Source organism: Carya illinoinensis, chromosome 13 (assembly GCF_018687715.1).
Source record: "Carya illinoinensis cultivar Pawnee chromosome 13, C.illinoinensisPawnee_v1, whole genome shotgun sequence".
Lineage (NCBI taxonomy): Eukaryota > Viridiplantae > Streptophyta > Magnoliopsida > Fagales > Juglandaceae > Carya > Carya illinoinensis.
In genome coordinates this window covers 6,151,386-6,165,826 of record NC_056764.1, presented here as the reverse complement: position 1 = coordinate 6,165,826, position 14,441 = coordinate 6,151,386, and the positions used below count along the sequence as shown (strand labels likewise).

The window sequence follows — 14,441 nt, the reverse complement described above, 5'->3', positions numbered from 1 at the left end:
GAGAAATTTTCGTGGGGATAAAAAAAATAGGAAAGCAGATCAACCAACCCCTTTTGTTTTCGAGGGAAATGCAAACGACAATGTTGTTGATGAAGTGAAGGGTAATTTTGTCTTTGCATTAAAGGAAATACACGTGAAAAGCACACAAATGACATTTTCGTTCGATTTAATGCTTGTTGTAGATGGAAGAGGGCGATTGGGACGTTTTGAAAATAAGAGGGGATATTTTGATGCAATCAATAATTTTAGGGGTACATTGTAAATTAAGTAATAGTTGGAGGGGATAAAATCTAACCCTTAAAATTATTATTACCTTCTTCTTCAGTTCGAAATAATTCCTCTGGATTACTTGATTTATGTAAATCATTTAATGTTGATGTTTGATTGTTTAGCAATATTGTTCCTTTTTTTATTTTTTCGATTCCTTCATGCCAACCAGAATCACCAAGAGGAAATAATAATGGATATTGAAGTGGATCGTAATGTGATGACCCGCTTTTGAGTGTATTTTCACTGAATGGTTGTTTTTAATTTAATTAATATATTGGTTTATTTATTTTAAATTATTGTGTTTTAAATTAGTTTTTTTTTTATTTATTGGATGTTGTGTTTAATTTATTTAGTTTTACGATTTTAATCTAGTTTTCGGCGGATCTGTTTTGGTTTCCGGAGTGAGGACTGGACCTCATTTATTTCCTACATCTTTTCTTTTCTCTTTTCCCTTTTCTCTTTTTCTCTTTTCTCTCTTTTTCTTTTTCTTTCTTTTTTTCCTCCCTTTTTCTTTCCGTGCGTCGACCCCTCCCCGTGCGTTTTTCTCTCATTTATCCATCCCGTCGCTGCCCCTTTGACCGGCCGGTTCTCCGCCGTCCGGCCACCGTTTGATGCACCGTCACCACCATTCTCTTCCCCTTCCACCATAGATCATCCCCACCAATTTTCAGAGCCATCGGACCAGCCGTTTGCTTTCGAGAGCCGCCGGAAGTGGCTGCACCTGCTCTGTTTTTGCCCCTGTCGCCGGAACTGTTTTCTGCCCAGACCGCCGCCGTCCGGCCACCATTTGGCTCGCCGCCGGTCTCGTTCGAACCCCCTCCCTCCGGCGCACCTTCCCACCAAATATCTCCCCCATCAGGCCGGCCGTTTGGCCGGAAGAGCCATTTCTTTCCCCACGGATTTTACTCCGATCCGCCGCCGTCTCTCCACCTCCGGCCACCATTTCTTCACCACTTCATCACCGACTCCTTGCCGTCCTAACCCACCTATTTCCGGCCTCCAACGACCACCGGAACAGCTCCTACGAGCTTGCTTTCCGATTTGAGTTTTCCGGCCTATTTCCGGCGTTTTCGCCGCCACCCACGGCCAACCACCACTTCCAATAGCTTCACAATCATTCCTAAACCATTCTCTATCAATCCTAAGCCCTGGTTTGTCTCCGTTCAAAAATGGGTAATTTATTACCCACGGACACAGTGTAAATTACACTATTACGTTGCTTTTCCTCCGCCGTTTGCAACGCCGCGAGCTTTCTAAAAATACCGTATAGCGCTGTAAGTATTTTCCAAACCCTATTTTCAGATTTAAATATATATTGCTCATTCAATTATTTTACTGTTGTTGGTTGTTGATTCCGGACTGAGTCCGAGGAGTTTCGGGGGTCGGATGGATGGAGGACGGAGTTACTTGTTTTATTGATTTATATTGTTGGATTATTTTATTATGCATTGATATGGCATTTCATGGTGCATGCACGTGTGTTTTTGTTCATGTGTGAAAAGCCTGTGTATTGGCGTGAGTGGTTTTACGGGTGCGTGTGTATCACGAGCCCAAGCCGGGATGGGTTATTATCTCGGTGGAGCTCCTCTGGTCACTCGGGAGCGGAATAAACTGAGTGATGTCCCCTGAGTTGTCGAGAGAGATGACGGGAGCGGGGCTAGGGGATGCTTGGCTACGAACGCGCCGGGCGCGGAACCGGGCATCGCCCTACTCACCGACTCCGTGGCCCTTCGCTAGCGAGGGCTAGAGGATGCTTGGCTACGCACGCGCGGGGCGCGGAACTGGGCATCGCTTGTTAGGTGTCACATGCGTGGTGGTACTCTGCGGTGTGACACTGGAGCCAGGGTGTGCGGATGACCCCTAGGGGAGGTCATGGTGCATACGGTTAAAATTGGATAATGGTTTATGAGGCCAAATGGGACTTTTGGCGTGGGCCAGATGGACTTCTGGCGAGATATTGGGCCGGATGGACTTCCGGCGAGATATTGGGCCAAATGGACTTTTGGCGTGTTTTTCGGAAAGGATATGTTTTTGGGCCAAATGGGTTTTTGGCGTGTGTGGAAAATCAGGTTTTATGGGCTTTGTGCATTGGGCATGTTTCATGCATTTTGTTTGAGTCCTATGTGTTTTTATCTGGTAGTGTTTGGGTTTTACTTACCTGCGGAACCATTTTTGGTTCCGTAGCTTTTGGTGCAGGTTTGGAGAATGAGGAGGAGGAGGCTGAGCCCGAGGATGCGGCTCCGTCGGGTTGCTGATGTTATGCTTTCTTTTATGGTTTTAAAACTGTATTTGTGTTTTGTAATATTTTATTTAAGTATGTTTTAAACAGCTTGTATTATGTTAAGAAAAATTCTGGTACTTAGTTATGACTTTCGTTATCCGCTGCGTGTTTCTTGTGCACATTTGTTGCCTTTGCACACACTTGGCACCCGTCGATGGGATGGTGACCCGGGTTGTCACCATCCGGACGTCTCGATTTCCCCGTGTTCGGGCGTGGGGATTTGGGGGCGTCACACGTAACAACCAAAATAATATTGAACAATATGATTTTGACCTGTATGACTAAAAACGATAATATTTCGATTTGTTTCTTCTGCATAATTATCAGATTCAGTCCAAATAGCTGCAACTTGCGATATTGATGGGGTATTATAAACACGTTGATCTAATTCAACGTCTGATCTTATGTGAATTACATGATTTTCGAGATTTGGAATGTTACTCAAGTTTTGAAAGAAATGACTATATGGATTAATTCTGAGTATATCCATCAATTGACTAATAATGGAAGGATCTAATCTTTCTGCATCATTAACACAATTTTCTAATTTATGTTCAGTATCATAGAAGTATAGTTGCAAGTACGAAGGATATCCATCTTCGGGAATTAAATCATTAATGTAATGATAGATTTGTCCTTGAACTCTAAATGTGTAAATTCCTCTATTTCTTCTACATAAATTTATATCAAACTTAACTCCAAATGATGTGAAGGCAAATTTATTATTATATGTATGCACGTATGTACGAAAATCTTCAGATTTGTTTGAATTAGAAGTAAATAACTGATATAGTTCATTAGGAATTTGACTAAACGCTAACGATATTGTTCCATCTGCACAACAAAAACTGTTTGGTTCATGATAAAATTTTTTTGCTCCACAATATTTACATGACAGTACTAATGGTAAATAACTTGGTTTAAGAATTATAGTGTGTAATATTTGTCTAAAACAAGGAGATCTTCTTTGTCGTTTTCCTATATTAAAAAAATAAAAAATAATATTATTAAAGATAAGATATTAAATATTAATGTAAAAATTAACGAAAAAATGTGTTAGCTTGTACATTACCTAAATTGGAATTTGACGTTCTTTGAAAATTCAATTCATCTTCATTTAGATAATTAACCTATAAAAGCATTTTTTAATATTTATTGAATAGAATGAGAAAGGAATTGAAGGAAATATTTCTTTTAGTAAGAAATTGTTATGAATAAACCTGATTGGTCAATATTGAAGTTGACGTATTGTTATCGATGTTAATTTCAGAAAAGTTGATATTCGAAGACGATCCAATTTCTCTTATACAAATCCCTTCATTGTTGTTTGAAGAAAGAGATAGGACATTCTGAGACTGCCTTTGCCTTCGCATTTCATTATGTCGAAGATTTTTCAACTCAGCATATCTCTCTCTTCTTTTTTGACGGATTTCTTCTTCTTTTTTGTTTGATTGGATACTATACCAATTTTTTCTTCGTGGATTGTTTTCACTCCCTTCTGGATTTATTCATAAAAGAAGTTAGATAAAAAAAAAAAAAGGTGTTAATAATGTTTAAATATATTTTTGCATTTAATAATATTGTCTTACCAATCGGCATAAAGTTATGAAAAATTGTAAATTCTATGTCGATTTTGGTGCGTAATCTAAAAAAAATTGAACATAAAAAAATGAAAAAAGTAAATATTAACATAACAATAATATTATATCATCAATTTATCCTAATTATAAGCGCACTTATATAAACATAAAAGAATTGAATAATATTTTTTCAAATGAGATAGAAAAGAACGTACCAGAAAGTGGAGCACAAACAGAAGAATAAAGTAGACACAGCAAATTGATACCAACCAGATTGATGAAGAGCCAAACAAAAGCAAAAGCAACAAATCTGACAAAAAAAACATACATAAAAAAAAATTATTCTTATGATAAATAAAAAAGATGATATAAATAATTTCACTATTTACTGAAAAAAAAAACTTACAAGCAAAGAATTAATGTATTGAATGGAATTTATTATCAAACATATTTTTAATAAAATATATAAAACAAAAAAAATAAAAACAAATAAAAGGCTATAAAAAAACCACAAATAAATGGAAATGCTATTTTGTTTTATTTTTTTATTATAATGTTTGTGTTAATAAGTTAATGTTTATCAAATTTTTAAAAGTTTTCAAACAAATCTTGAAAATGACAAGACTAAATACTATATTTATGTATAAAATCTCAATAACCATAACTTTGAAGCGATCAGTAAGCAAAATGATGTTTTACTATTAATTCCTAACAAACAGTTAATTATAAGAATTCATCAACTTTCTTATCATTATTGTTAGTTCATATAAATCTCTTGTTAATTCGCCTGGATCATTACTTTGTTACTTGATTTAAAAAAATGTTTATAATTTTTCGTTTACAGATAATTTATAAAAAGTTTCTATTTTATTTATTCAAAAAAATAATATTTATAGTCGTGAATGTATAAATACTTTGCTACTTCTCAAAAAAAAAAAAAAAATACAAGCTTTATATAAAAAATTAATTTCTTTAATAATAAATCTGATTTTCTTTTTAAAACAACTAATACTTATATATTTTATAACTATATTGTAACACTAATTTTTTTTAATATATAATACTCAATCGATCTTAGTGTATGGATCGAAATTCTGTGTCTGTGAATCACGGCACCATCATATTAATTTGGTACCAATAATTAAATAAAATATCAAACCCCAAGGCATATTGCCATATTTTTTGCAACATAATTGATCTTCCAAAATGACCTACTTTAAACCCAAATCCTTATTGTATTTAACAGCATGTAGTGCAGCAAGAATATCAGCTAGTAATAAATCAGGATATAAATCATATATAGTTCCTTCTCAAAATGCCTACCATAGATCGCTCCCAATCATGAATTATAATTAAGAACTAATAAAGAATGAAAAGAACTAATTTGGTAATGTAATATAATTAATGGCATATAATTAAACATATATATAAGCCCAATTATTTATTAAGTTCCACCTTCCATTATATATATATGTCATCTCCAAACATACCGATTTATATACATGCTGCATATATTTTTAGAAGCCTGTCAATCGTTAAGTAATTAACTTATAATATTTATATATACTTTAAAATACAATACATGATCAATTATTAGTTGATATGATTCGAGATGAAAAATTTTAAAAAAAAAACAGCATTTATTAATTTCTTAGTTTCGTTTGGAAAAGTAGTTATGGATGGATAACTTTTTGACAATTCGTACATGGACATGACTCGCTTCCAATACAAGTTAGGTGGCTTTGATCATGACTACCTTGTGGAATTGGTTTTCATTGGTGTTGTGACGTTAATGCTGTGGGGTCTATGAGAAAAAAATATATTATCATGTGTTTATAGACTTACATTATCATGTTTTATCACATAATTTATTTACGTATATGAATTGCACATGAAATTATAATAATAATTTAAAATATTAAAAGAGCATTGTTACAAACTACCACCACTATCTATTGCAGGGGAGAAAAAGGGTGTGGAAAAACAAAAAGGGATGGGCCTGGAGACTATATTAATATTTAATCATAACCATTTGAAAATGCATTATTAGTATAATGGTTTAGGTGGTTCACTTTGACGTAAGGGCGATTTAGGTGGATTGAATTTTAGAGTCTTGGAATCAATGGCTTTTAATATTCAAATATTATTCCAGAAGGAGGCCATGCCAACAACCTTTGGCGGTACTGGCCTGTGGTGATCGACAATTGACAAAGATGTGTCAAAAAAACCTACATATATAATATGTTACTTGATGAAAATTATTCTAATGATAAACAAAAAAGATGATATAAATAATTTCACTATTTATAATTAAGAACTAATAAAGAATGAAAAGAACTTAAAAAAAAAACAGCATTTCTCAATTTCTTAGTTTCGTTTGGAAAAGTAGTCATGGATGGATAACTTTTTGACAATTGGTACATGGAAATGATTCGCTTCCAATACAACTTAGGTGGGTTTGATCATGACTACTTTGTGGAATTGCTTTTCATGAGAGAAAAAGGGTGTGGGAAAATAAAAAGGGATGGAGCCTGAAGATTATATTAATATTTAATCGTAACGATTTGAAAATGTATTATTAGTATAATGGTTTAGGTGGTTCACTTTGGACGATTTAGGTGGTTTGAATTTTAGAGCTTTAGAATCAATAGATTTTAATATTCAAATATTATTCCAGATGGACCGGAAACTAAAAAACCATAGCAACACAAATCGCAAAAAAAAAAAAAAAAATATTCTACAATTTTGAAATGCAAGTTAAAAAAAACGTGAATCGAATATACATGAAACGCAAGAAAATTTTTTTCTACATGTGTAACAACAAACGCAACATTTAAACAAAAAATGTGCAAGAAACAAAAATTGGAAGAGACGAAAGAACAAACAGATATCTGAACATCTGTGAATAAATGCAAAAAAATAAACCAAGAACAGCTCTCTTCAAACTGAAACCCTAAAAAAACAGATTGCAAAAATAAAAAAATGCTACAAATCTAAAATGCAAGGAAAAAAAAAACGTTAATCGAATATACATGAAATGCAAGAACAAAAAATTTCTACATGGGTGTAACAACAAGTACAACTTAAAAAAAAAAAAAGATTGTACAAGAAAAATACCGAAGGGGCGAGAGGAACCAACAGATCTCTTAAGATATTTTTAGATCTGTAAATAAACGCAAGAAAATCAACTAAAGATGTGTTTAGACCTGTGACAACAAACGAAACAAAAAAATAAACCTCAATCGCAACAACAAACAAAACAAGAAAGAAATAAAAACCACACCACAAACCAACAACTAAATAAATCCCAGCACAAATAGATGAAAGAAACAAAAACTTGCAAGAATATATGTTAAACGAAATTAAATTTTAAATATAAAAAAATCAGTATTAATACGTAAATTAATACATAACTTTGTTTATATATAGCAAAACTCTTTATAGATTAGGAGTAATCCATTTTGCAAGATTATGCGCGCACTAATTCTGAAACGGTGAATTTTCTGCACCGTGCATTCTTCAAAATGGTATTACTCGGTCATGGCTGCTTATGGTGCGAAATGCGAATTGTCTTCTTTTTGGGTACTGCAAAAATTTGGACTATAAAAAGAGTAGAGATGGGCAGCGTGGGACCCATTGTTTGACTGCAAAATGTTACAGGCTACAGCTGGCCAACTCATATAAAAGACAACTAAATGTACATTCTCTTCAGTAAATTAATAATCTAATTTTAGAAAGAGAACAAATCATTATTAGTGTTGTTGAAGCAGTATAGATCCACGTGATTATTAGATGGCGTTTAAGGTGCATTAAAAAGTAATAAGTTTTTTATTGAATCAAATAAAACAAAATGATGATATTAAAGATACAAAAATAGACCTGCCACCAAACCTATAACTCTCTTTTCACCTACTCAAGATTATTGGATCAACTTTTCTAAAGACTTGAAGGATGAGATATTTGTGAAGTAAAATCATGATGAATATGAGCAATAGAGCTGGTAATTTACTGCCCCCACAATTTTTCTCAATCAATTAATAAAAACAAAGTACTTTTTGCTTTGACTAAGAAATATAAAACAAAATTTTCACCTACACCTTTCATCAGTTCCGATCGTCATTATTATCTAGAGAATTCTAAAATGATAATTCTTACATGGAGGTGTGGATAAACATTTAGAAGTGGATTGAGGGTGATCGGCTTAAGTTCATCAATGCACGTCATTTCTGTAAATTTAATGATAATGTTTATAAAAAAATTTCATTATTTAACTATTAGCATATACTTCATTTAAATTGTTTCAATTCATATATGAATTTTGTATAAAATTATATTAAGAATTAAAAATATAAATAAATAAAATTTAAAATGTTGTAAATTTTTTTTTAATTTATAAATTAATAATGACTTAAAATTTAATAATAATGTTTATAAAAGATTTTTGTTATCTAGATATTAGTACACAGTTCATTTAAATGTTTTTGCTTAATATATGAGTTATAAATAAAATTTTGTTGAGAATCTAAAATGTAAAAAAAAATTAAAATGTTTTAAAATTCTATTTCTTTTGTTTTAGTGTGACCCTTTTCTGGGAGTTGTTACAAGACAGTCAATAAATGTTAGTTTTGTGAATAATTTAATATTATTTGTTGGGAGTTTGATATTCAAACTATTTTGATATGTGTATATATTATATGGCACACATACAGACGCATTGTGAAGGAAATGACTAAACTAATCCCTGTTGAGTGTAACAGCGGAAGGAGGGTGAGCTGATGATATGAGTGAGGATGGGTTCAGTAATTCCTCGCTCCTGCCACCTAACATTTCATCGTTTATTGTGTATTTTATGTCAATCCATGTTTTTTATAGGCTGTCAATCACTACCACCGGTCCTCCACCCACCTCACTTTTTCCCTTGTATAATAACTCTTCTTTGTCACCTACCATATTCCTTTCAATCAATAGGAAAAGTTGGATGATTGTTTTAGCACGGTAAGCAAAACAAAGCAAAGCAAATTTTTTTTAAACAATTATATGAAAATTTATTATTACACTTTATAAAGATTTCAAAAAATTGTAATCATTTACTATTTTTTTTGTTTTAGTGTGATCCGTTTCTGAGAGTTGTTACAAGACAATCAATAAATGTTAGTTTCGTGAATAATTTAATATTATTTGTTGGGAGTTTGAAATTCAAACTATTTTGATATGTGTATATATTATATGGCACACATACAGATGCATTGTGAAGGAAATGGTTAAACTAATCCCTGTTGAGTGTAACAGCGGAAGGAGGGTGAGCTGATGATGTGAGTGAGGATGGGTTCAGTAATTCCTCGCTCCTGCCACCTAACATTTTATCGGTTATTGTGTATTTTATGTCAATCCATGTTTTTTATAGGCTGTCAATCATTACCACCGGCCCTCCACCCACCTCACTTTTTCCCTTGTATAATAACTCTTCTTTGTCACCTATCATATTCCTTTCAATCAATATGAAAAGTTGGATGATTGTTTTAGCACGGTAAGCAAAACAAAGCAAAGCAAACTTTCTTGGCTTTCTCAACTCAGACTCTCATCCCTCTCTTCCTATTGTCGCCCCATAGCACCTGCCACAACCCTTCTCCATTTTTCTTTTTCCCCTCTTCTCTTTTAGTCACCGTGGGTTCTTTCTCACCATGGCCACACCCACAACAGAATCATCATCGGTTTACTCACCATGGGTTCTCCCCCAACCCACGGCCACACCGTGGGTTCTAGCGGACAATCGTCCCCCTCCCTCTTTCTCTCAATGGGATTAAAGTGGATTTCTAATTTTTTTTTTGTAGTTGTTGCAGCAACTGATCGTTGCGATCTGCTATGCTGCAAGCACGTCAAGGCCAAACAGTGTTGCCATGTGCTTGGGTTGCATCGTGATTGGACCACCTAGGGCTATTGACCCCCACATGCAGCGAGGACACCGACACTAAACAATGTAAGCGTCTAGTTGGGATGCATCGCAGTTGGGGTTTCTGTTGTTTGTTGGGTATGTGTTTGTTTTCTCTGTTGTTTGCCTTTAGGTTCTATTTCTTTTGTTGGGTTGTCACCCAGTGGCCCCCTTGCCGCCACCATGTCAAGGTCACACGGCATCACCGTATGGTTGGGTGCATCGTGGTTAGACAGCACGGCAATCAATTTTGGATGCTTTCCTGACAGGACTGGCAGTTGGTGGGTGAGAGTCGCTGGAGTTGGTGGATTCAGTATCTATTTATATATATAATAACCGTATATATATAATATATTATATATTATATAATATTTTATCTAAAATAGTAACGGAGTGGGTGTGCACGGCAATTAATTTTGGATTCTTTCCCGACAGGAGTTGGAGTTGGTGGGTGAGAGTCGGTGGAGTGGGTGAGATGATAATATATATTATATAATATTTTATCTAAATTAGTAACGGAGTGGGTGTGCACGGCAATTAATTTTGGATTCTTTCCCGATAGAGTGGGAGTTGGTGGGTGAGAGTCGCTGGAGGTAAGATGATAATATATATTATATAATATTTTATCTAAAATAGTAACGGAGTGGGTGAGATGATAATAATATATATTATATAATATATATTATATAATATTATATAATATTTTATCTAAAATAGTAATGTAGTGAGTGTGCCCGTGCATGACTGCGAGCTGCCGTCGATGGCAGATTTGAGGGACAAATGAGAGGAAAGAGATGTAAAAAGAGAGACCATCTGTGCCAGGGAAAAGAAAGGGACTACAGGCCTCGGGCTTGGGGAGGAGGAAGCACTTGGTGGTGGAAGAGACCAGATAAGACCAGATGGGCGTAGGATTATTTTTGAAATTTTATTTTCGAAGGAGTTTTTTTTTTTTTTTTTTTGTTGAAAGGGAGTTTTTTTTTTTTTTGACTTTCTCGGTTGCATTTGTTGTTTGGGTGGGTTTATTTCACCATCTCGTGTGTATTAAGGAACTCTATTTGGGTATTTTTTTTTTTTCTGATGGCATATTATTGGGTTTCTCGGTTGGATCTGTTGTTTGGTGGAGGAACTTTTTTTTCTTATGGTTATTTTTCGGTTGGATCTATTGTTTATTGGCTCTGAAGGTGAGGAACAACTGGGCTTTCTTTTTTTACTCTTAACTGTATTTTTTTTTTTGTGTTCTTAGAACATACGAAGAAATCAGAAAAAATCACGACATATGCATATGCAAATCATCTAATTACACACTGTAACAACATTCATACAATACAATTCATCATTGCAATACTGAGAGAAACAACAAGAATATACCTAGAATTGCTGAGATTCACGATTAACTTCGTCCAGGATATTTTTTTTAAAAGGTTAGAATACGGAGAATAGATAGTTGAAGATACGGAATGAAAGAAATATTGACATTTAAATTTCAATCCGATTGTATTTTATCAGATAAAGTGATAAGCTTTAACTGTAAAAAGACATTAAAATAAAGTCGGCGAATCAAAACGACACCAAAGACAACAAACTGGACAATAAAATTAAGTGGCAAAACTGGAAATAAAACAGGAAAAGCTAAATAAGTTGGTGGGAATGGAGAAAGACCAAAAGAACAATCGGTAGAATAAAAGTAGAATGCAAATAACCGTAATTGACAAATAAAACTAAGGACAAAATTGGAAATAAAAATGTTGGATGAAAATACTGTTCTTAAGCGATTCGCACTTTATATATTAGTATAGATATAGATAAAAGGGTTGGGAGTTGGAATTTGATTCTCCTATTTGAAGACAAGAACTTAAGATATTTGGTTCAAAAATGACCTTAGCATGACTTCGCTCTCGTTTAGATGTTAAATTGAGTTAAGTTTTTTATAAATATTAATGAGTTGAGATGATAAAATAAGTTTTGAAGAGTTCATTTAAGATGAATTTAGATATATTTAAATGTTAGGATGAGTTAGATGTATTTTTGAAAAGTTAAAAAAAATTATTAATTTTGCATGTAAAGATCTGAGTTAAAAAATATTATATGTTCCACATGTAAAAAATTTTTGAATTAAAATAAATTTAATAATTTAAGAGTTAATATTTAAATATTAAAATTAATTTAAAATTAGATTAAACTGAATTACGCTGAATTTAAGTTCCTAATGGGACTTCGACAGTTGATATCATATAAATGAGCTGTCACGGTAAAAAACCGAAGTCGGTTGGGTCCGACAACAGACCCAGAAGTTGGACGCCACAAATTATGCGAAGAAGTGGGTGTTTTCTTATCTCTTTTATCCACCATACAACTCGGAATGCATAGCCATGCAAACGGCCGCCTTTATCCGGTTCCCATTTCGTTTCAGGCCGACCTTCTGTGTCCTATTCTCAGTATTCTTCTGTGGATTTGAAACTCGAGCTCAGAAACACGAAAAATGGCAGCTGCAGCCTGCTTGAATTATGGTACACCAGCCTCACTCAAGCTGCATCAGAAGCAGCTCAAAACGGGAAACAACTGCATGTTTGACATAACGATGGTGGGAAAAAGAAGCTTGATGATGATGGGGGTGAGAGGGAGACATTGTAAGGCAAACAAAAGGGTAGGGACGGTGAGGTGCAGTGGGATAGGAATAGGGGACTTTATAGGAGGGGATTTGGTGAAATTTGATCTGGGTCAATGGCTGTCGGATGTGGAAGAGCACAAAGCCCTCGCCATTTACACCCCGCATGAGGGAGGCTACGAGGGTCGATACTTTACACGACTCCGATACCAGGGATACTATTTCCTCGACCTCACTGCTAGAGGCCTTGGAGACCCTGAGACCACCCTCACCAAGATTCACCCTGTTTGCCCTGTGAGTTGTTAACTAAGTGCCCCCATACTCCCAGCACCATGGTTCTGCATATGTGCTTGAAAGTTGATACTTAGTTCAACTTTTGCTTTGTTGAAATGCAGGCACATTTAGGAAAACAGCCCATTGCGAGGTGGTATTTCCCACCGGAGGTTGATTACAGGCTCGATGCACTGCCTCCAGATGCCAAAGGACTTGTGGTGTGGATAATTGAAGCCAAGGTAAAAAAATGTTCAAACCACTCCTCTTGATCTACTAACGCATATGATTTATTAAAGAAAACTCGATAAAGCCTACTATCATTTCTTACAGTTTTTTCTATACCTTTGCACAGGTTCTTTCCAAGTCGGAATTGCAGTTTCTCGCTCTGCTTCCCTCGCTGCGGCCCAAAGTCAGGGTCATTGCTGAATGCGGTAACTGGTAAGATTATCCAAAAGTCACTCTGTTTTTGCATGTCCAGAAGTGCCTTTTCTGTCTGTTCTTTTTTTGTTCTCTCCTTCCTACTGCACTTACAGCCCAATCTATGCACAGGAGAAAGTTTATGTGGAAGCCACTCAAAGAGATTGCGGGACTAACTGAGATTAAGGAAGTATGACAACACAAAGACCTACACAGAGAATGTCGGCATATTCTGTGTCCGGCTTTGCTCTGATCGTCCTCTCAGCTTAAGGCATCTATAATGCACGGCATGTGGGACAAAAGGTCAAGAAGATTTTAATGGAGGACAGGAAACAATCCAGAGCCCTTGCAAATCATTAACCAAGCAAGTACTATGTTCTTCTTGAACTGATGTAGTATAAAGTAAAGAATATATTTCAATCCAAGATGAATCAACTAGTAGTTTCACCCTCATGACACATTTTGACCATGCAATCAAAACCCCAATTATGTGATGATGAACAGATTCAACTCATGAAATATAATATGCGGGAATAGGATAGATGAACACGTACAAATTATGTATGAACACGTCCATGCCTAAGACCCCCAATTGGAAGGGAAGTCATGAAAAGTCGCCTCACCAACCAGATTTTAAAGGCAACACTAGAGCTTTAAACACGCCTAAAGATCTCTCTTGAGATACACTACAATCTATACAGCCGCCTATTTTCTCAAGTTAGTTTGAGAATGTACATGGGTGTCTTGATTCACAATCTTACAGTTGGTTTTTCCACATATTTGTTCCATTAGAATTTCATTTTTGGTGTGTTCCTGACTCTAGTTGTTGCTGAACCTCATTCTAGTGTTTCTTTTCCTTGACATAAATTCAGCTACTAGCATTCGTTGTCCAGCAATGAAGATGTATTGGAAAAATAGGTAATATGTAGTCATTGTTGAACAAGAAGTAGTAATTTGGAGCTTACAAATAAATACTGTTTCTAAAGATTCTGGGTTTTTTAGCACAATTTCCAAGCAAGTTTTTAGGTTAAAAACTTAAAATCACACACTTCCTCCAACAATAATGGTGAACATATGCATACAAGG

At 34.7% G+C, this 14,441-nt stretch overlaps 1 protein-coding gene across 1 annotated transcript; it reads left to right on the top strand.

The window, feature by feature from the left end:
- Positions 1-12,363: 12,363 nt before the first annotated feature.
- LOC122291313 (NAD(P)H-quinone oxidoreductase subunit N, chloroplastic-like) lies at positions 12,364-13,811 on the top strand. The gene is made up of 4 exons (XM_043098993.1): positions 12,364-12,959; positions 13,061-13,177; positions 13,291-13,376; positions 13,488-13,811. The coding sequence occupies exons 1-4, from the start codon at positions 12,540-12,542 to the stop codon at positions 13,549-13,551; spliced, it is 687 nt and encodes a 228-aa protein (XP_042954927.1). The 5' UTR covers positions 12,364-12,539; the 3' UTR covers positions 13,552-13,811.
- Positions 13,812-14,441: the final 630 nt, after the last annotated feature.

Excerpts from the sequence above, each read along its gene's own strand:
- LOC122291313 (XM_043098993.1), top strand. The coding sequence starts at position 12,540 with ATGGCAGCTGCAGCCTGCTTGAATTATGGTACACCAGCCTCACTCAAG. Across the intron at positions 12,960-13,060 it reads AGATTCACCCTGTTTGCCCT|GCACATTTAGGAAAACAGCC; the intron begins GTGAGTTGTTAA and ends GTTGAAATGCAG. Across the intron at positions 13,178-13,290 it reads TGTGGATAATTGAAGCCAAG|GTTCTTTCCAAGTCGGAATT; the intron begins GTAAAAAAATGT and ends ACCTTTGCACAG.